We start from the raw sequence: 24017 nt of genomic DNA on the forward strand, positions 1-24017 counted from the left end.
TCGGATAATATAAATCGAATCAATTTCATTGGATGTAGCCGATTGACGGGTGTAGTTTTTGGTATATCTCTTCTACTTAAATTTGAGACCATGAGTTGTAATTAGTTGCACTATGGCCATGAGTCGAGATTTTGTTGTAATATAGTGGGCTCACAATATAAAAATTCTAGTGTATGTGTTTGCTATAAAATATCATTAAATATCATGAATAGGACCCCCCTTCACCCCTATATATACACATCCACTCCAAAGCCCATTTCTTTTCCAGTGAAACACAAAACCATAAAAACAACATAGGTAAATTAGAACCAGCACAGAAAATACACAGGAAGACAATTAGTCTTCTTTCTCATTCTTTCTATTTTTTTTTTTTTTTAAATAAAATTCCCTACATTTTCTTCCTTTAAACTATGGCGGCTTCTGTCGATCGCCAGTATAATCCGGCGGCCATGAACGGCGTCGTTCGGTCCCCATTCACCACCCACCACCGTTCCGACTCACCGGTTCGGGGTTACAATTTTAATAATTCTTTTAATAAATCAGCCGACATAAAATTGATTGATAATAGTATTAGTAATAATCGCTACTATAGCGATAGTGAGGATGATGATGACGAAAATGAGATCAACGTCTGGAAAGAGTTGATCAAGAAAGGTAACAGCGAGTTAGAGCCGTCCGCCGTGGACACCCGCGACGAGGGGACGGCCGATCAATGGATTGAGAGGAATCCTTCGATGATCCGTCTTACGGGGAAGCACCCCTTCAATTCGGAGCCACCATTGACCCGTTTAATGCACCACGGGTTTCTTACCCCGGTTGCGCTTCATTACGTGCGGAACCATGGTCCGGTCCCCAACGCTAAATGGGAGGACTGGACCATTGAGGTGACCGGGCTCGTGAAGCGCCCGGTGAAGCTGACAATGGACCAGTTGGTTAATGACTTCCAGAGCCGGGAGTTCCCTGTGTCACTAGTGTGCGCAGGGAACCGAAGGAAGGAACAGAACATGACCAAACAATCAATAGGGTTTAATTGGGGTTCTGCAGCCATATCCACCTCGGTATGGCGTGGTGTCCTACTCCGCGACGTGTTGAAGCGGTGTGGGATAATGAGTTGTACCAAAGGCGCCCTGAATGTATGTTTCGAGGGCGCCGAGGACCTCCCTGGAGGCGGAGGGTCAAAGTACGGGACTAGTGTGAAAAGAGAGTTTGCAATGGACCCTGCTCGTGACATTATCCTAGCCTACATGCAAAATGGCGAGAAACTTCACCCCGATCACGGGTTTCCCGTTCGGATGATCATTCCCGGGTTCATTGGCGGAAGAATGGTGAAATGGTTGAAGAGGATTATTGTGACTACTGCGGAGTCAGATAATTACTACCATTACAAAGACAACAGAGTGCTTCCTTCTCATGTTGATGCTGAACTTGCAAATTCTGAAGGTAAATTTGCTTTGTTTCTTTTATTATAATTATAGTAATTCGATTCCATGTTCATCTAAATCTAATAAATAGATCTAAAAGTGATATGTCATGGATGATGATAAAGTATCTATGTTTTCACTTACGATTATTGTTTTGGAGTATTGCTAATAAGTTGAAATTGCAGCATGGTGGTACAAACCGGAGTACATCATAAATGAGCTAAACGTTAACTCGGTTATAACAACACCTTGTCATGAGGAAATCTTGCCGATCAACGCATGGACTACCCAACGCCCTTACACAATCCGGGGCTACGCCTATTCTGGTATGTTTTTAGCCTATTCGCTTTGTTTCTGGTCTTGTTAATATGTTACAAAAAAGTTTAGGATGTAACTTAAGCTAGGTTGTCGTCTTTTAACAACATGCTACACCTTCTAAGAGTAAATAGTGGTGATGTATTTACATCTTTTTAACATTAACTTATTAGGCCGACACTCTTTCATAAGAAAAAACAAAAAATGACAAAGAGTGTCGGCCTAATAAGTTAATGTTAATATTGAATAATATCACTGCATAAAATTACAATATATTGCTAAAAAAAGAAAAGTAAAAAGGATGGTAGGTGATTATGTGATGAAAATGACAAATTAAAATTGAGGTAGAGAATAAAGACACGTTAGTAATTAGAACAGGGAATCCCCCGGGAAAAAAGAAAAACCAGGGGAGGAATCTTAGATGGCTCATTCAAAAAGTCAATTGCCACGACCTTGGAAGAAATTTGATTACGTCACTCTATCATTTGTGTAACATAGTACTTGTATTCAATTAAAATAATAATCCTAGTTGGTTGAACAAAAGACTAATTGTAGTTGATTTGTTAATAGTATTATTTGCCCTTTTAAAAGTACAAAAGTTATAAAATTAAAGTCAAGATTGTGATTTCTGAGACATACTAGGGGCTTATGATTTCCTCCAATGGAAAAAATAAAATTGGTTTGGATTTTTTGACCCTCCAAATACCACTAGCCGCTAATTCTTCAAACAAGTTGAAATAGTAATACAAATATTGTAATTGCAATTTCGTCCCACCGAAAGGTCATGTACCTCTACTATGCTTAGGATCGTTGGTGTAAAACTAAAGTATGTTTACCTTTACTACAACATGTGTTTTACCTTGACTGTTTTACTTTTGAATTTTTGGGATGTCTTAAATTTACCGTTATTGTAAAATTGGAATAGGAGGAGGAAGGAAGGTGACCCGAGTGGAAGTGACAATGGACGGAGGTGAAACATGGGAAGTATGTGAATTGGACCACCAGGAGAAGCCAACCAAGTATGGCAAATACTGGTGTTGGTGTTTCTGGTCGCTAGAGGTTGAAGTACTTGACTTGCTTGGAGCTAAAGAGATTTCAGTCCGTGCTTGGGATGAAAGTCTCAACACCCAACCCGAGAAGCTCATTTGGAATGTCATGGTAAAAACTCTATTCTGTACTATCGTTTTTCAATACTTTCCTGTTCGTTAAGTGGTCCGATAATATTAAATATGTAGTAAAAATATTATTAGTAATTATGTTATGTAACACGTATATTTATTGGGACGCGCCTCATTAGTAACATGAATAGGGACATATATATTATAAGGTGGTGATTAAGCTTGTGATATATTCACATGAGATGGCAGTGATTGTTGGGTAGGGTAGTCCTTAAAAAATTAAAGGGGCCTATAAAAAGAGGCTTTTGTTGTGTTTGTTAAGTCAAAAAAGTGGCCTTTCCTAATTCCTATGGGTGAAGACTGAAGAGGGTTGATTTGTTTGGTTGTGTATTTGGCCCTACCCTCTCTCTGTTGCGTAGCTAATACTCGTATCTTGATTCCTTCTCTGACCTTTCTGCTTCAACTTGTAAGTTGTAACATACATAAACCTCATAAATTCTTTTTTTAAAAAAGTATAGAATATGCTATTTGCATACTAGTATATTAGTATAGTCCTCAGATTTTTACATTGTGTAACAACTAGTCCACTTGTGAAGTTGTGAGCCAGCTGCAAAATGCAGAAATTTTTAACGAGAAGACATTTTTGGGTATAATATTGTGTTTTTTAATTGATGATGATGATTAAACGAGTTTGGCCGAGAGTCTTATTGGCAGAGAGTTTTATTCGCCGATTAAAAAACCTAATTCCTTTCTTTTCACTAAAGGTCAAGAATGTGAGTGTAATAGTTTTTTTTACCACATTATTATAAGAAGTATTTAATATATTAAATTGGTGGAGCTTCCCACACTTGATTTCAATCTCTTAATTAGCACTTCCGGAAGTGGTGGAAAATTTGGCACTTTTAGCCGACTAAGCCAAGAAGGAATTGGCTTCACATGTTAAAATAAACCAGTGGGCCGTCCCAACTATACTCTTAACACCTTGATTATTACTAATTTGAAAGATTAAACAATATTAAGTATTAAATAAATGGCTTGGCACAAATTAAAGGAATAAAGGGGATGTATCTATTTATCTTTTCTTTCTCCTCCACCCTTTTCCTCTGCAAGTGGCCTAGGGTCAATATTCTTATAAAAATAACTCCATTACTTTAATTAAGCCGTTTTAAAGGTTGAAAGTGATTAGTGAATAATGATCATAAGATGAATAGTTTTAATTAGAAAATTTTGTCGTTTTTCCTGCTATTTGTGCTATAGCTGTAGAATCTTGACTGGCATGTCACTTGATTTGTAAAATAACATTGAATCTTTGACCTCTCCTCTGTTTCCCCCCTCTAACCTTGGAATAAAGTGTACAATTATTTTAACATTGATTGAATCTAATAATATTACTTTAAAATAATCAAAGTTGTTAAAATCTTAACATGACTTCATAAAATCATGTTCAATTTAGTACATGTATATTTTTTTAATCTAATTGTTGTCCACTTTGGTACGTAAATGTAGGGTATGATGAACAACTGCTGGTTCCGAGTTAAGACTAATGTGTGCAAGCCTCACAAGGGAGAAATCGGTATTGTGTTCGAGCACCCGACCCAACCCGGCAACAAGTCGGGCGGGTGGATGGCTAGGGAACGCCATCTAGAGCTCTCTGATTCTGGACCTACATTGAAGAGGACAGCATCCACCCCATTCATGAACACCACCTCAAAAATGTACTCAATGTCTGAGGTGAAGAAACACAGCTCAGCTGATTCAGCTTGGATAGTTGTCCACGGACACGTGTACGACGCAACCCGGTTCCTGAAGGACCACCCTGGAGGGTCAGACAGCATCCTGATCAATGCAGGAACCGACTGCACGGAGGAGTTCGATGCCATACATTCAGACAAAGCAAAGAGGCTCCTAGAGGACTTTAGAATAGGTGAATTGATCTCAACGGGTTACTCTTCTGACTCATCCTCACCAGGTAACTCAATGCATGGTTCGTCCAGCTACTCCAATTTGGCACCAATCACTGAAGCTGCCCCACTTAGGAACGTGGCATTGAACCCAAGAGTTAAGATATCATGCAAACTTATCGAGAAAGTTTCGCTTTCGCATGACGTAAGAAGGTTTCGGTTTGGGTTACCATCTCAGGACCAGGTGCTTGGATTACCTGTGGGCAAGCACATCTTCTTGTGTGCTAATGTCGAGGATAAGCTCTGTATGAGAGCCTACACCCCTTCTAGCACCGTCGATGAGATCGGGCACTTTGATCTAGTGGTCAAGATTTACTTCAAGGATCAACACCCAAGGTTCCCTAACGGTGGAGTCATGTCCCAGCATCTAGACTCCTTGGAGTTGGGCTCATTTGTTGAGGTGAAGGGTCCATTGGGCCACATTGAGTACCTTGGTAAGGGGAACTTCACGGTCCATGGTAAGCCCAAGTATGCCAAGAAGCTGGCGATGATCGCAGGTGGGACCGGTATAACGCCGATTTATCAGGTGATGCAGGCCATACTGAAGGATCCAGAGGACGAGACTGAGATGCATGTTGTGTATGCTAATCGTGCAGAGGAGGATATATTGCTTCGAGAAGAGCTTGATAAATGGGCTGATGAATTTAGAGATAGAGTCAAAGTTTGGTACGTTGTTGAGAAGGGCAGTGAAGGTTGGCAATACGACACCGGATTTATAACTGAGTCCATTCTCAGAGATCACGTGCCGGCAGTTGGGGATGATGTGTTGGCTCTCACGTGTGGGCCTCCTCCTATGATCCAGTTTGCAGTTCAACCCAATTTGGATAAGATGGGTTATGATATTAAGGAGCAGTTGTTGATCTTTTAAGCTTCTCAATTCAAGTTTAGTACAGTAAATGGGATCTATCATTTACTATACATTCGGACATTAATTGTGTGCCCGAACGGTGCATACATAACATTTGCTATTGGACGTACGCGATGCAATATTCTTCACTCGCCGGCACATGATGCTTGTAAAGCCTGTGTTATGCACACGCTGTTGCAGGTGTACCTTCGGATGTATAGTAGTATTCTATTACATTTCAGTATATGATGAACATTATATTCTAATTATGTAATGTAATTTCTGGAGCATGTACTCTTTTTTTTTTCCTTCTTCTTTTGTACATATAAGTGCTCCATTAGATTGTTTGTTCACAAGTTTTTTTCTTTTGGAAATTGGTTTATGGAGGATGAATTGAAGTAGATGAAGTCAAGTAGGCAGTGGGTTATTCCTTTGTGGTACGGTGTCTGTGTAAGGGAGATTACTATTCTGTAATCTGCAAACCATATTGTACTATTATTTGTCTTTGCCCCTCAATAAATGGGCAGTAAATTCTTGTATAATTGCTTCATCCCCCCCCCCCCCAAAAAAAAAAAAAAAATCTTCATTAGTTAAATTTAATTTATACTTCTCTGCTAAAAAGTTTTATCAAACAACTTCAACTGAGCGGAATGGTGAAGATCATTGTTTTCACTGTTGGACTAGTAAACAATGCAACTATTCTAAGACCATTTGTTGGCGGTGATACTATTCGTTGTCCCATAATTAACCCATTAATTCATTAAAAAAAAAATGTGTATTTTGGTCAAATGGGTTAAATAAAATGGGACATGTTGAGGAGATACTTACATTGAGGCGTAATGGAGTATTGCCAAAGCCAATGATGCAATCTCTTATTGGGACTTGGATGCAAATTGCTATGTAATTATGTAAATCGTAATTAGTTTTCACCATTGATTGAAATTGCTAGCTATTCTTCTGCGTGTAGCAAGCTGAAGGATTGATTGGTACGAGTACGACTAATTTCTCAAGAAAAAGACAAAAGAGTGACATAAATAATTCAGACGTACAAGTTGTACAACATAACCAAAGTACTAAGTTGATAGAATACTATACACCATACATTGCCAAAGAACATACTAATAAATAAAAATAAAAGTATTGTTTTATACGGAAGTTCATACCGTACAATTAGCATAATGACGGAAGTTACCAAAGCTCAAAACCAATCCTTTGAAGTGATTTACGTACGTACATAATTAGATTGACCTATAATTTTTTTAATTTCTATATCCAAACAAGGCCTGTGACATGACTTATGAGATTGAATATTCTATGATTCCTTATTTTACTTGTACACTTTTGGAGCTTACTTGTATCTCTTGTTCTAATTAAGTTGTATCTACCAATCAATAAATATTTCTATATTATTAGAAAGCATAATCTTAAACTCAAAAGCGATCTCAAATTGAACTAAATATTGTATAGTAGCTTGATGAACAAAACAAAATAAGGAGTTTTAAGTCTTGATTCAAATAAAGTCATAATTCACAAGTCGTGATCTCAATTTCAAAAAACTTGTTTGTTTAAAAAGTACACATGAATAACATCACACCAACATTTTTTTAACAATTATCTTAAAAAAAGAATAACTTAAAGTTGTCAATCAATTTACAACAATACTTCTAACAGTTTTTTTTCTTTTTTTCAACTTTTGCACATAGATATTAAATTCACTCAATATTTTTTTATGGAAAATTTGCAAATTGCAGCCATTTAAAGTTCGTATTTTGCAAATTGCAACCATTTAAAAAAAAATTGCAAATTGCAGCCCAAAAGTTCATATAAATTGTAAATTGCAGCCCGATTTAACTTTTTCATCGGTTTACAAGTTGAAAAATCTTCGATTAAGGTTTTAGGGGCCATTTTAGGCCTTAGGAATCTGAATTGAGCTCGGCAACAACAAAAAAAATAACGCAAGTATCTTGTTTTGCGCAACAAAAATGTATCGATTTGTGGGAAACTGTAAATATGAGACACGTTATTTTTTTTGCTAATTCCGAGCTCAATTCGGCCCCTAAGAACTAAAATGACCCCTAAAACCTTAACCAAAGATTTTTTTTTAACATGTAAATCGATGAAAAAATTGAATCGGGCTGCAATTTACAATTTATACGAACTTTTTGGCTGGAATTTGCAAAAAAAAAAATAAATGGCTGCAATTTGCAAAATATGAAATTTAAATGGCTGCAATTTGCAAATTTTCCTTTTTTATTAACAAGTAAATTCACTCAATATCTTAATATTTGTAGTTTGTAATGGAATATATTAGTACGTGTGTGCAATCCTAATTAAGTATAATAATACAATGATTTAAAATTTTCAAATGCATTTTTTTTTATATATATACAAGGACTTAATTCTTAACAGTCATAAAGAGTTTAATTACATAGTACGCATACAAGTTTATGTCGATATCATATACAAGTAAGTTCATTACAACTTTGTCAAAAAAAGGTTCATTACAACGTACACAATATTTAGATATTCATTGAATTGATTTATCCTCTATGAACGAACAACATAATTTATCTGGTGTATAAATGGGTTGCAATCCTATTTTACAAGTGTTTCGGGATGAAACAATGGGACCTTGCCGAAGGTTCGCTGAGGTGGACGAAGACTGGTCCGGTCCAGATGATGCTGGGCCGAAGGTTTCCTGCACAACAAACACACGTAAACTGGCCTCGGGGGTGGATCCGAGGAAGACCCCTCCGATGCCGAAGTCAAACAGTGTTTAGAGAGAAAGCTATGCAAGAGATTTAATGCTTGAGGCTTTAATGTGTATATGTGAATGGATGACAAATAATGTAATTGAAGGCTTTTATACCTTAGCATACAAAGAGAGGAGAATGATTGGGCCCTAAATAACCATGGGCTGACCATAACAATTTGGACCAATTGTCTTATTGCTGACTTGGCAAAATTGGAGGCTTGGGCCTTGACCTTGGAATATTGGATCATTTAATGACTAGGCCCAATTAGCTAAATTGGACCCAAACAACTTGCCCCCAGACCCGAGTTGGAAGGATGACGGGTCGGGTTTGAACCCAATAAAAATGGAGGGAAGTAAATGATTTGATTAAATTAAAAGATTTAAATTTTAAAGTCATTAACTAAATAACTGTAATTAGGATAATTAGTGGGAAGCTGAGTGGATAATGGGCGGTTAATTAAGAGAGGGAGTGTTTAACGGTTACTTAAGGAGGTTTTTAAGAGAATTTAAGCATTTTGGCTTTCTAAATTCCCACTTTCTAGAAATATAAACCAAATTCGCCTTCTCTCTCCTCATTTCTTCACCAAATCATTTTCGAACTCTCTGAGAACCCATTGTTTCCGCTTCGAAACTTTGTTCCACACCCGAAATCAAAGCTTGGCGTTCGATCCCGCTGCTCCGACCCATTGAATCGGCGAGTTTCGATCCTCATAAAGGTAATTTTCTTCGAATTTCCCTTGATTTTCTTAGTTTTTTCAAAGAATTCCTCTTTTCCCGACTTCCTTTCTTGCGAATTCATCAATGGCTCGCTTAAGAGGTCGACGGACTGGGAGGCGAGGTCAGGTCAGGGACCCTAGGGTCCTGCCAATGTATGGAATGGGGAACGCGTCGAAGAAGACCCGGAAAGGGGGATTCCGGCGGTCCCCTTGAACGCGGCTGCCCCTCAGCAAGGGGCTGAGGCTGGGCCTGCCCCTCAGTAGGGTGCCGAGGTTGGAGTTGCCGAACAGAAGGAAGATCTGCCTCCTACGCTATGGGATTTGCTACCTGGGTATGTTGAATGGCAGGATGCCGAAGCCCAGAGAGCCATGAGTGATAATATCCCTTATTATTGGTGGGTTAGGCACGCCGAAGCTTATCGGTTTGCCGAACAAATCGAATTACACTATGGCATCCTTGAAGAAGATGGGTATTGGTGTCGAATGCCTTCGCCTACTGACAGAATTCATCGTCCTCCCCCTGGATATGTGGGGGTATATACTCGGCAACTGCAGTACGGGCTTCGGTTCCCCTTGGATCCCTTCGTCAGGGACATTCTGATAAAGTACAGGATCTCTCTGTGCCAATTAACACCCGTCAGTATTCGGCGGGTGATGACTTATCTCTGGGTATGCAGGTTCTTTGTTGTCGAACTGACTCTGCATTGCTTCCGAATGATGCATCAGCTGGTGCAGAACACCCAAAGTGTATATGGTCACCACGGGGCTGGTTGGTGGCGAATTGAGAGCCATCCCCAATATTTGACCATGTGGCCGAACGATTCTTCGGATAAGGACTGGAGAGGCCAGTGGATTTGGGTAAGGGCTCCTGTTGATCCGGAGCATCCCTACTTTTTCGGGGTCCCTCGCTATCTATCCAGGCCCGATCCGAACATGCAAGATTTGGGTCCATAAGACCCTGATGCCGCCAACCATCCAAGTTACGTACAGATGAACTTCTCCGGGAAGCAAAAAAATCCTGGGGGGACTGGCCGAATGAAGTCCATCCCATCCCGATGGCTTCCCGATAACCATTACGTCTTCCAAGAGAAGATGTTGGCAGTTGTCGGCCTCAGCCGAAAGCATAGAGGCAGTAAGTACCTTCGGCCGGGGCCGAGGTCTTTATTTTGTTATTGCCTTATTTGTTTTGTCAGTATCCTAGAGCTAACCTTCAGCTTCTCCTTTCAGAGTTGAGCGAGGCTACCTCCGGCATTGACTACGATCGACTGGGAGTGAATGCTGAAAGGGTCATTTTAGACCGGGCCCCAGCTATCACTGCTCCAAAGGATCGTCCTCTGCACCTACACTCGTCGGGCCTTCAGATCGAGGCTGCTGTAGATTATCTGAGGCAGAAGCCTTGGTGGGAGAAGCGGGATCCTCTGAGGCCTTTGCTAGCCGAGGAAGTAATCGCCGCTCAGGCTGCCGAAGAGGTGACTAGGGCCATCAACTCCCTAGAAAGGGGTGAGGGGACCTCTAGGGCTGCCGAGGTCCAGCCGAAGACTTTGGTAAGTCCTTCAGCGCCTGTTTTGTTTGTTTGTTTTTTTTTTTTTTTTTTTTTTCATGATCCCTCCTTGCTCCCCCCACTTATGCAGTCTGAGGAAGAGGGCGAAAGGAGAGAAGGAAAGGCTCCAGCATCGTCAGACGACCTCTCAGATCTTGAATCTTCAGATTCTGACGATATGGACGACCAGCCTTTGGAGTAGAGGAAGAGAAGGAGGACGGGCCCGGCTGTTATGGGTCCAGGAGAGTTCGCGCTGAGGCTGATGCCTGGCGTGTTAATAAGGGAACCTGCTGCTGGTCGAGGCAGGGTTCCAAGAAGTACAGGGGGTCCTCCTCCCCCGACTCAGCTACCACCGCTGATCCCGTCGTTGCCGAGGACCCCTCCACCACCTCTAGTTGCTGACATGGAGGTGGACCAGCGAACTCCTGATCCCAAGGGAGGGGTTCCTGAAGCGATGTCCAACAAGGGGAGTGCTGCTGAGCTCCCTGAGGTTGAAGTTGTTGAAGTAGCCGAAGAGGTGGCTACTGCTGGAGACGAGGCCCCTAGGAGCTCTCGGCGGGGCTGAAGAAGCCCAGGCTGGAGGGGCGACGATTGAGCCCGAGAAAGCGGACGAAGTTCCATCGGCTTTGTCCCCTCCTTCAAGTGTTTTCAGTCTGGGGACATGGGGTTCTCAGCCAAGAAGTGCTCTATCCCAGATGGCGTTAGGGTCGAGATCTGGGGGAGGCACAGGGAAAGTGCTGAAGCTTACTTCGGCGGTTGCTCCGAATTATCTGAAATGGAGCAAGTCCGAGAGTGGTCTGTTCGGGTAACCGCTGGAATTGCCGAACCCGGTCCTTCAGTACCAGATCCAGCTAGAGACAACCAGAGGCTGCTGATGCAGGTATGTAACAAGATCTCGTACCTTCAGCATTTCCAGTTCATCCCACTTGTAATAATTTTTTATTCACTAAAACTCCATTCTGGCTCCGCAAGTTGTCTACAACCACACCCTGACCTGTGAGATGATTGACACGCTCCAGGGAAGGGTGGACATTGCTGAGACAGAGGCGAAGCTTTCCCAGCTAAAGCAGGAGAAGGCTGAGCACAGGGCTAAGGTCGTGATCGACTCCTTCAACACCTTCTGTGATGAAATGGAGAAGGATATCTTGCCTCAGATAGATGAGGGTGAGGCCCTTCTCAAAGCCTTCGGTGCAGTCGATGTTCCCAGCCTTAAAGCCAAGATCCAGCACAAAATCGACGCTGAGGTCCAATCTCAAGTGCTGGCCCGAGAAGAGAAATCTCGGCAGAAGCTCAAGATCTTGGAGGCTGACGCCACACAACACCGCCAAGCCTGCGAAATGAGGGAGAAGGAGCTGGTCGAGGTCGGGATTCAGCTAGAGTCTCAACGGCAGAGTATCACCAGCCTGGAGGTTCAGCTGAAGAACCAAGAGGGAGATCTTTCTCAGGCTCGTGAGAAGGTCGAGCAGACTGAGCAGAGGCTTGCTGATGCCGAGGCTCAGTTGAAGGATCAGCAAGAGTCTTCCTAAAAAGCCCTAGAAGAGGCGCAGAAGAAGCTAGCCGATGCTGAGGCTCAGCTAGCCCTCAGGGTTTACACCCAGGAGGAGTATTCAACTGCCTACCTCAATGGATATGGGGTGGCTTGGAGGCTGGCTCTTCATGCTGCGCCTGATCTCGACTGGTATCAATGCGAGGTCTAGGCTGAAGACCCCAAGGACCCTCATATGCAGCAAGCTAGTCAGGCTGAGGTTGATCTGCTGGCCCGCCTCCAGGCCGAGGATGCTGAGATGGAGGAGGCTGAGATGAGAGAAGCTGAGACGAAGGAGGCTGAAGTCCAGGCTTCGACTCAGTCTGTCTCTTCTGCAGCTGGGGCTGACGTCGTGCCGGACTCCACCCTCGCTGGGATGCCTGATCTTCCAGCTGAAGCCTAGGGCTTGGGCAGTCGTCTTCAGAATCTTGCGGATCAACGTGCTCTTAAAATGATGGATGCCGCTTCTGACTGTTTTTTGCCTTTGTTTTTGCTTCAGCTTGCCTTGGTGTACAAATTTATTTACTTTTTGCCTTGTACGCATTACGGCAGCTGTTATTTTCCGCTTGTGGGCGGCTGCCGATGCTGTCTTTTAGTTTGCTTGAACATTTATGCTTTGTAGCTCGTAATACAAGCATGATTTCGTATCTATGCATTTGACATTTCCCTCATACTGCTTTGCTTTGAACTTGCCTTTTTTTTTTTGCTAAGTACAAAGCTTCAGCTTAGAGGTCTCAACTGAAGCCGTCTGCACCTGTTGTGCCTCTTTCCCCCCTAGAGATTTGAAGGCTTGCCCTTCAGATTTCTGAGATCACTATTTTCTACCAGTTTATGCTTTTGCTCTTGATTTTCTGTCTATCTTAAAAATGGATACCTCAAATACATGGCCAACTGAAGGCAGTATTTCAAATAATGGTTATCTGGGATACAAGGCTCAGTTAAGGCAATATCCCAGCTTTGTCCATGGACTCATTGCCTTGTAGAACAAGTCTTACTAAGGTTGTCACCCCAGCTGAAAGACCAGAGTTCTTTAGAAAGGCGAGTTTATCGGCAATCCGAAACCTGGTGCTCTGAGGGCGAAGGTTTCGGACAGGGCCGAAGGAAACCCTTAAAGAGTAGATAGCATAAAGAAAAAATGAAAAAGTAAAAATTGCAAATGTTTTGTGGAAAATAGTGGCTGTGAGGCCTTTCATTAATAATTCAGGATGTACTTACAAAGATTGTTCTGCCCCGAAGAGCTTACACATGATATTTTTTAAGCACATCAGCGTTCCAGTGATTTTTCAGCTCAGTTCCATCCAACTTCCAAAGTCGGTATGTTCACGGCTGGAGCTCATCATAGATTTCATAAGGTCCCTCCCAAGTAGATGAGAGTTTCCCATGAATTCGGCCTTTCTGAACTGCAGCAGCGTTCCGAAGGACAAGGTCTCCAATTTTAAGAGGTCTTGCCTGGACTCTTCGGTTGTAAAATTTACTGATTCTTTGTTTGTATGCAGCCATTTTGACTCGAGCCGAGTCTCTTACTTTGTCAAGGAAATCGAGAGATTCCCTCATAAGTTGCTCATTCTCAGCTGAGAAGTGGTGCACTCGTAGGCTTTCAGCGACGATTTCCACAGGGAGAACGACTTCGGAGCCAATTGAAAGGGTGAGTGGCTCGTTGCCTCTTTTTCGGTTGTCCGAAGGGACTAGAGGGTTCCTAGGAGCTCCTCCAGCCACTTGGACTTTTGATCCTCCACCCTATTTTTGAGGGCATTCAAGATCTGCTTATTTGCAGCTTCGGATTGTTCGTTACTTTGCGGGTGGCATACCGCTGAATATGCCAACTTGATGCCGAACTGATCTGTATACCGCTTCAGCGACAGATTATCGAATCGCCTTCCATGATCAAAGACAAATACTTTCGGGATGCCGAAACGAGTGATGATATTCTGCCAGATAAACTTCCGGACAGTTTACTCGGTAATGTTCGAGGCTGCTTCGGCCTCAACCCATTTACTGAAATAGTCAACACCAACTATCAGCCATTTTTTCTGGTATGCGGCATCCGGAAATGGGCCTAGGATATCAAACCCCGATTGAGCAAATGGAAGCGGACTCAGCACCGGCTGAAGCTCTTGGGCTGGCTGATGGATAACTGGTGCGAATTTTTGGCATTTTTCGCATTTTCTGACCAGCTCCTTAGCGTCTGAGATCATGGTGGGCCAATAGTACTCTTCCCTTAATGCTTTGTGGGCCAAGGTCCTTCCCCCAATGTGGTTTCCACAGATGCCGAGATGGATTTCCCGAAGGATATAATCTGCATCCGTTGGTCCCACGCATTTCAGTAATGGGCTGAGAAAGATTTTCTCAGCAGCTCCCCATTGAAGACGATAAACCTCGAACTGGTCCGCTTCAACTTGGAGGCCAGAATTTTGTCTTCGGGAATTTCTCCCCGAAGCTTGAAAGCTAGGATGGGGTCTATCCAACTTGGCTCTTGGTCGACGCAGCACACTTCAGGTGCTTCGTCGACACTTCTTTCTCGGCGCACCTCCACATAAACGGATCGGTTCAGCTCAGTGAGAGTTGAACTAGAAAGTTTGGAGAGTGCATCGGCTTGAGCATTCTGACCCCTTGGGATCAGCTGAACTTCAAAAGTTCTCAGCTTTGCAATGACTGACTTGATCTTGGCAAGGTATGATATCATTGAGGGCTCTTTGGCCTCATAACTGCCACCAATCTGATATGCCACTAGCTGAGAATCTGTCTTCAGACAAACATGTTCGACTTCCAGTGAGATGCACAATTCTAGGCCGGCAATGGCCGCCTCATATTCAGCTTCGTTATTCGAAGCTCTGAATGAAAATTTTAGTGCGTACTCGAAGGACTTGCCTTCAGGAGAAGTTATGACCACCCCTGCCCCCGAACCGTTCACGATGGAGGATCCATCCGTAAACACGGTCCAGGTTTTCTTTTCATCATCTAGCGTTTCCTGGTACGAGCATTCGGCTAGGAAGTCCGCCAGAGCTTGAGCCTTTATGGCCGCTCTCGGCTGGTAGCTGATGCTGAATTATGTGAGCTCGAAAACCCATTTGGCCAGCCTGCCAGATTTTTCAACCTTGCCGAGAACCTTTTCTAGTGGTTGATCGGTCAAAACCACTATCTGATGACAATCAAAATAGGGTCTTAACTTCCGAGCAGCTACCACCACTACATAAGCAACTTTTTCAAGTAAGGGGTAGCGGGTCTTGGCATCCGTCAGAGTGTGACTGACGAAGTAGATTGGTTGCTGAATCTTACTTTCCTCCCTCAGCAGCACTGCACTGATGGTGGCTGGGCTGACAGCCACGTATAAGTACAGGGGTTCTCCCTCCACTGGGCTAGCCAGCGTTGGGAGTTGAGCCAGGTGCTCCCTCCACTAGGCTTCTTTTTGCTCGTCTTCCCAGACGAGTTCTTTTGTTTTCGGAAGTTTCAGGGCTTTGAAGAAAGGTAACCCCTTATCCGAGGCTCTAGAGATGAACCTCGATAGGGCCGTGATTCTTCCGGTGAGCCGCTGAACATCCCTCTTTGTTTTCGGCTCGGGAAGATTGAGCGTCGCTTGCACCTTGGCGGGGTTGGCATCAATTCCCCTCTTGCTGACCATGAAGCCAAGGAATTTCCCTGACTTCACGCCGAAGACACACTTATTCGGATTCAGTTTCATTTGGTGTTTTCTTAAGGTGACGAAAGTTTCGGCCAGGTCCTTAACATGGTCTTCGTATCTCTTGCTTTTGACGATCAAATCGTCCACGTAGACCTCCATGTTTCGTCCCTTTTGCTCGGCAAAAACTTGATCCACCAACCTTTGATATGTTTCCCCCACATTTTTCAATCCGAAGGGCATCATTTTGTAGTTGTACACCCCGGCGTTCGTGACGAATGCCGTCTTTGCCCGGTCGTCGGGGTGCATGAAGATCTGATGATACCCAGAAAATGCGTCCATGAAACTAAGAAAGGCATGACCACTTATCGAGTCGACTAACTGATCAATTCTCGGCAAGGGATAGAAATCCTTCGGACACGCCTTATTTAGGTCCGTGAAGTCTACGCACATTCTCCAGGTGCCATTTGCCTTCTGAACCATCACAACATTAGCCAACTATTCTGGATATTGACAGGGTTCGATGAAGCCTGCATCCAGCAACTTTTTAACCTCGGCTGCGATGTCTCGGTTCTTATTTGCGTAGTAGCTCCGCTTCTTTTGCTTAACTAGTCGACACGTGGGGTCGACATTTAGCTTATGGGAGATGAGGTCTGGACTTATCCCGGGCATGTCAGCTGCCGAGAAAGCAAACACATCACGGTTGTCCCGAAGGAGTTGGATGAGTTCAACGCGGACTTTTAGATCAAGATCCAATCCGATTGTAACGCATTTTTTGGCGTCTCCTTCGGTCAACTCGACCGTTTCGGTTTGATGGTCCAGCTCCATTGCTGTGGGGCTGGACTCCTCATTTCCTGGCCTGCTGTCTATGTCAGCAGGAGTTCCAGACTTTTTCTTTCTCGGCTGGCTCTCTAAGTCCTTCGGCTCAGATGATGAGTTAGCCTTTCCTTTTCCTGGCCCTTTTTCTTTGGCCAGGTCTCCTTGAGCCGAAGCACTTAGGCCCTTCGGCTTCTTTGCGCTCGGCTGTCTATCTTTCTCCTCCTCATCCTCGTCGTCCTCTTTTGTACGACTGGTGGATGGCTTGAGGTAGTTGCACCTTCGGGCCTCCTTTTGGCTGCCCTCGATCCTTTCGGGATAGCCGGCATCCGAGACATAGATCATCAGCTGATGGTATGTCGAGACTACCCCTTGGATCACGTGAATAATGGGTCTCCCCATGATCACGTTGTACACGGAAGGAGCATCGATGACCAAGAATTCGGTCATGACGTTCCTAGCTGCCTCGTCACAGCCAATGGTGACAAGAAAAGTTACCTTCCCGTCCGGGTAAGTTGAAGCCCCGTTGAATCCGGATACCGGGTAGGGTACCGGCGTGAGGTGCTTGGGCTTCAGCTTAATTTGATCGTAGGCCTTTCGGAACAAAATGTTTGCTCTGCTACCGCCATCAACAAGAACCTTGCTGACGTCATGGTTGGCCACAGTGGCGATAATCACCAAGGATCCTCGTGAGGGTACGTCACCCCCCGGCAGTCGGCGGCTGTGAACGTCATGTTCGGCACCGGCGACTGAGGAGGCTGAATGCTGGAATTGTTCACTTGATGGGTCAAAGCCCTAAGGTGACGTTTGTGCTCCCTCCGAGAGCATATTCCTCCCGAGATAACATTAATTGGAGGAAATTTTCCCTCCGCATTTTTGCTGTTCTTTCGGGGGAAGTCGAGTTCTTGCCGAGAGTCCTTTTCGGATTTCTCGGCCTCTTTTTTCTCGCGGTGATCCGCGATATATTTTTTCAAGTATCCCTTCCGGACCATATCCTCGATTTGGTCCTTCAGCTGGATACACTCTTCAGTGTTGTGTCCCGGTGATTCGTGGAACTCACACCACTGATTTTTATTTTTTCGCTGATACCACTCAGGGAGTGATCTCGGCTTCCTATAGTTCTGCTCTTCCTTCGTCACGCTGTAGATCTTAGCGCGCGGAAGGGCCAGCGGAGTATAAGATTCATATCTGCCTGTGAACGGGGAATATTTTTCCTTCTTCGGCTCGTTGGCCGAAGATTGCTCCGAGGCTTTTGCCTTTCCTTTTGTCTTCTGACCTTGGCCTTCAGACGATTGCTTTTGTTTCCCACTCCCAGATTGGGGTTGGGACTTTGTTTTGTTCCACTCTTCGGCTCGGATGAACTTATCCGAGGCGTTCAGAGCCTCCTCCAGGGTCCGCGGGGTGTGCATGACCATGAAGTCTAGGAACTTTCCAGGCTGAAGGCCGTTCTGCATTGCAAAAACGGCCAGTCCCTGGTCCAGCTGAGAAACGCTGGATGACTCGTTGCTGAAACGAGTCAGGTAGTCCCGGAGACTCTCAGTCTCCCCTTGCTGCAGGCTCATGAGCTCTCCAGTGGTCTTCTCTCGGCGGTTTGCCGTGGAGAATTTGCTCTTGAACTTGGTGGACAGATCGTCCCACCCCGTTATAGAGCCTTCCTTTACTCCCTTGGAGATCCACGCTTGCGCGACCCCTTGAGAGTGGTGGGAAAATACTTGCACCAGGTCGCTTCGGACCTGGGGCAAAGATGCATGTGCCCCTCGCAAGAGGCAATATGGTCTTTTGGGTCCGAAATTTCCATCGTATGTAATGTGTGACGGAATTTTAACCGTCGGCACATGCTCTTCCAGAATCCATTGCTCGAATGGAGAACTGGTAGGAAGCATCACGACCTTGCCTTTATTCCTGGCCGAAGGGACCGCGCTCCGCCCTCTTAGAGAGGTAGGAGTGATTTTCGTCCCTGGCTGGGAAGTTCGGGCCTCGGCTGTAGGAAATGAGAGGCGACTATGCACACTCGGTTCCCTGCCGCCGAGTCGGTCGAGAACGCTTCGGCGAGCAGCCTCATGCTGCCCCCGGCGGCCAGTTTCCGGCCGAGAGGCTGAGCTGCTGCTCTTGTGAGTCTCTGGACGAGAGGTAGAGGATCCTTTAAAAAAGTGAGGGTTCTTTTTCCTCTCTCTTTCGGTCCTCCAAGTGTCCTCTTCCCACTCTTCCAGCTCCCTGAAAGAAGGAGGCTTCCCCCCACTTGGTCAAGCTTCCTCCGCTGATGCCTGGTATGCGGTAGCGGAGGAGCTCGGTCACGAGGTGGAGGCATATTTTGTGCCCTCATTGCCTGCATGAGCACCGCCAGCGCTCTTGCCACTTCCTCCGAGGTGGGCCCTGTTAAAGGGGTCCTCGGCTGAGTGTGAGAGTGAGAGCGGATGGTCAAGGGTTGGCTTTGGGGCACTGATTGAGTCCTATGATCGGACAGACTTCTGTTAGACCGAGGAGGACTCGATCTATGATGAGAGTTGTGAATTATGGGAGAAAGGGAATCCTCCCCCCGAACTAGCACCCTTAGAAGAGTTCCGGTCCGGAGAAGGTGATGGTGTAAGAGTTTTAGGCCTCTCGCCCGCTCCTTGACTTAGTCTTTTGTTCTTGCGGTTCTTAGCCATTGCTACTAAGATTTTTGCAAGATGATTTTGATTGGCTTAAAGATTTTTTGAAAGTCTTCCCCACAGACGGCGCCAAATTGTTTCGGGATGAAACAATGGGACCTTGCCGAAGGTCCGCTGAGGTGGACGAAGACTGGTCCGGTCCAGATGATGCTGGGCCGAAGGTTTCCTTCACAGCAAACACACGTAAACTGGCCTCGGGGGTGGATCCGAGGAAGACCCCTCCGATGCCGAAGTCAAACTGTGTTTAGAGAGAAAGCTATGCAAGAGATTTAATGCTTGAGGCTTTAATGTGTATATGTGAATGGATGACAAATAATGTAATTGAAGGCTTTTATACCTTAGCATACAAAGAGAGGAGAATGATTGGGCCCCAAATAACCATGGGCTGACCATAGCAATTTGGACCAATTGATTTATTGCTGACTTGACAAAATTGGAGGCTTGGGCCTTGATCTTGGAATATTTGATCATTTAATGACTAGGCCCAATTAGCTAAATTGGACCCAAACAACAAGTAAGCACTTGCTATATCATAGTCAATGGAGGCTTAAGTTCTTAATTATTACGGAGTACGTTATTAGCTAGGCTATGCTAAATTGCTACTCTATAGTCTGAAATAATGTTAGCAATTCATAATTAGAGGAGAAAAGGAGGACGATGGTCCCTAAACAATTTGGCATGTTCTTTTAAATTAAATTTAAGTGTAAATATGGCAAGAAATATACTCCGTATATATTCATTGGTTGTCAATAATTTGTATTTTGTATGTGAAGCAGACAAATGACAATTAATTTTGTGTAATAAATTAAGAACGACTTTATTAATTGATTAGTGATCATCATTTCCTTCATCTACAACTCGTATTTAATTTCTTTCAGTACCTTGTTATATAAAATTGTGTAGAAGGAATATCAAGGAGTCACAATCAAAGAGGGTGGAGATTATGTTTGATTTGAGAGATCATAATTGAGACGTAATCTACATGATTACCTCTCTAGTGTAGCTAATTAACCCACACCAATATAATATAATGGTACTTTTTTTTTTTTTTTAGAAGGGAAATATAATGGTACTTTTTTTTTTGGTGTTTAGAGAGCCACAAGGGCGGGGGTGAGAATCGATCCCAAGATCTCTTGGAATCGGGAAGGAAGCTCTAACCACTTGAGCTATCCCTCACTCTCAAATATAGAGGGAGTTATTGTTAGGAATACCAAGTATATGGTTTAATTTAAGTCTTTTGAGTAGATCCACCAAAATTTAAGGTCGATTTCCTAACAATAACTCCCTCTATATTATTCTGATAATTAGGGTCTATTCTCATACGTTTATTTTCAATTCAGTTTTGTTCGGTTCAGTTTAGTTGAGTTCAGCTCCTAATTTCTTTCTCTTATAAAATATTCAGTTCAGTTGAGTTCAGTCTATAAGAACAGGCCCTACTCCATTTATTTCTTTTCTACAAATACATGTCACATTATCATTCACGTTAATCACATTTACTTATCATTGCTAATTCAAATTATCATTCCAAGTAATGTACGTAAACATGCAACGTGGTAAAATCATGTAATAATATTTTAATTTAGGGATGATGTTAAATTATTGGCAACATTAAAAATAGAAAATTTATGCATCATTGAACATGCAAAAGAATATTTAAATTCTTGAGTTTACCATTACTAAAATGCAATGTTGTAGAAATTCTTCTGCATTAAGATTAATTAAAAAAACAAAAAAGTTGCAAAATGTGGTATAGAATATTTAACTCAACAATTACTCGTACATAAGTGTTTGATGAATTGTAAACTTAACATTTATCACAAATAATTAAAACTTAAAAAATCTTGTTTTTTTACATTTATAAAATCTACATACATTGTCTCAAATAAAAAAATAAAAAAATATACATACAATTGTTTTTATCATGGGGCGAATTTGCGGCCCTTTATTATCAACTCTTGGCCCCCCTTAAAATATTAGTATATATAGCATTGAAGACTAGGGGTGTCAACGGGGCGGGGCGGGGCGGATTTTGGCATTCCCATCCCCATCCCCGCCTCACATTTTCATCCCCATCCCCATCCCCATCCCCATGTCGGGTCTGAAAATAATCCCCGTCCCCGCCCCGGCGGGTCCAACTCTAAAACCACCCCCGCCCCATCCCCGTCCCCGCCCCATACCCGCCAAACCCCCACCCCATACCCGCCAAACCCCCGCCCCATCCCCGCCAATTCCCCGCCCCATACCCGCCAACTTAGTATTGAGAAAAGCAACTGTCTTTCAAGTTTCAAGTGTCAACTGAAACCCTGCAGACTTCATAGTAGACTAATGAAAAAGTAGCAGTGCATACAAATCCCATTAACTCAAATCCAACAAAAACCACTGCAAGATCAACCATTTTCATAAAGTGCAACACCTTAGGCATACATACTACATTACTACATATTAAAAAACTTAAAATTAGTAGTACATAAGAGAAAAAAAAAAACACTAACTCCAAATTGTCCAAAGTCCAAATATTAAAAATAACTACAAGTCTACAAATATTCAAATACATAACAAGAAATTCATTAGGCCTTGAATTATTCGGTGCAAAGTCCACTTGTTCCAGAATCGATATCACATGTTTCAAATCCTTCCTCTAATTCTCCCACTAATTTAGCATATTCATCATCCTTAAATTCTCCACAATCTGCAAATACAATGTGAATTAATTAAAATAAATAAATAAATAAATAATATTATTAATTAAATAAAATTTTATTTTAGCTATTTACTTTTAGAAGCAGCCCATATCCAATTTTGAGTACACATCAAAGCTTCTACAGCTTCCGGTAAAAGCCGACTACGATAAGGATTAAGAACCCGACCACTTGTGCTAAATGCGGACTCTGATGCAACAGTAGAAACAGGAATGCTCAATATATCTCGTGCTATTTGCTGAAGAATGGGATATGTGCCTCCATTTGTCTTCCACCAGTTAAGAATATCAAAATCTTGGACTAGAGGCACATTAGCAGCACCTAAATACTTATCCAAATCTGATATATCATGACTTGAGTCCTTATCTTGTTGTAAAAATTCAGCAAATTCTTGCATAAAGGTCTCTTCATTGGATTTGCTACTACTACCCAAATCAAAAGCTTGTTGGTTGCTACTACCTTGAGTTTTACCCATCTTAGACCCATATTCATCAACCAATCTTCGTAGAAGATCACTAATTCTACTAACCTCAATTTCAAAGTCATGCTCATTAAAAAATTTTGCAAAATAAAAGCGAATAAGAGCCATTTTGTATCTAGGATCTAGTATTGTTGCCACTCCCATTAAGCCATTCACACTAGCCCAATACTTGTTATATTTTTGTAACATAATGTCGGCCATTTTCCTTACATAATCATGAGGAGATAAAAGCCAACCAGAAATAGCAATTCTCAAAGCACAAATTTTAGGAAAATAAAGATTGGCCGTAGGGTAATTTGTTCCTGAAAAATTAAGGGTAGTTTTACTAAACACTTCCAAATGTTCACATATTTTCTCAACTTTTTCCCAATCTTCAGGGGTCGGTGGATTCTTATATAAATTATTACGAGCACTTAAAACAACAAACACTTCTTTATAACTAGTAGCAATAGAAAGCATTTCATAAGTAGAATTCCACCGGGTTTTGCAATCAAGTGCTAACTTTCTACTACACTCAGGAGTTATTTGCTTAGCCACTTGTTCAAACCTTTGTACTCTCTTATCAGAAGCAGTCCAAAACACAACACTATCCCTAATTCTTTGAACACCATTTGATACCACAGCACTTAAACCATCTTGAACAATCAAATTTAATATGTGAGCACAACAACGCATATGAAAAAAATCACCTCGCAATAAAAGTGAGCCATATGGAAACACTCCTTTCAAAATTTCCATCATTGCATCATTAGTTGAACAATTATCCACGGTTATAGAAGACAACCTAAGATCAAGATTCCATGATTGAATGCTTTCTTTCAAAGCATCAGCAAGAACCTCAGCAGTATGAGGGGCGGGGACATATAAAAACCTACCAAAACCAATGAAAATAACATATATTATTTGTCTATTCAATACTATTGTGGATATATGGGCTCATTATTATCATCCATCATCACAACTTATAATTCTTATGATTTTAAAATTCACACAAAAAACTATAGCAATACAAAGACAACCAAAAAAAATAAACAAGTTATAAGTAACCAGAAAACAATACCTTATGATCCGACTTTGCAACTTCCATGTATTATCAATAAAATGTGAGGTGACCGCCATATAACCTTTTCTCTGGTTGTCAGCTGTCCACATGTCAGTAGTTAAGGCAATCTTACCCTTTGCTTTCCTCAACAAGGTTGCAACATTCTCCTTCTCAAGCTCATATCTTTTCATAATATCTTTTCTAGTTGTGTTGCGAGACGGCACTTTAAATCCAGGTTGGAGTGTCTTGCTATATTTTCTAAAACCAATATGCTCAACCATGCTAATTGGATACTCATGCAAAATAATCATCTCTGCCAAGTCTCTTCTTCCATCTTCTTGGTGGAATTCGTAAGGAGCCAATGTCATCGTGTCATTCTTATCATTCAAGTTTTTTTTTGTACCAAACATTCTTGTTTGTCGAAGATCTTGACATACTCTCTTTGGACATATTTTTATATGATCTTTCAAATGAGTAGTTCCTGCTTTTGACCCACCAGCAAGTAGCTTGGAGC

At 42.7% G+C, this 24017-nt stretch overlaps 1 protein-coding gene across 1 annotated transcript; it reads left to right on the top strand.

Moving 5' to 3' along the window:
• The first annotated feature begins 242 nt into the window (after positions 1-242).
• On the top strand, positions 243-6201 carry LOC110714182 (nitrate reductase [NADH]-like). Its single transcript, XM_021892662.1, has 4 exons — positions 243-1440; positions 1607-1747; positions 2662-2894; positions 4361-6201. Exons 1-4 carry the CDS (start codon positions 411-413, stop codon positions 5681-5683), a joined length of 2727 nt encoding a protein of 908 aa, XP_021748354.1. The 5' UTR covers positions 243-410; the 3' UTR covers positions 5684-6201.
• The last annotated feature ends 17816 nt before the right edge of the window (positions 6202-24017 follow it).

Source organism: Chenopodium quinoa, unplaced genomic scaffold, assembly GCF_001683475.1.
Source record: "Chenopodium quinoa cultivar QQ74 unplaced genomic scaffold, ASM168347v1, whole genome shotgun sequence".
NCBI classification, from domain to species: domain Eukaryota; kingdom Viridiplantae; phylum Streptophyta; class Magnoliopsida; order Caryophyllales; family Amaranthaceae; genus Chenopodium; species Chenopodium quinoa.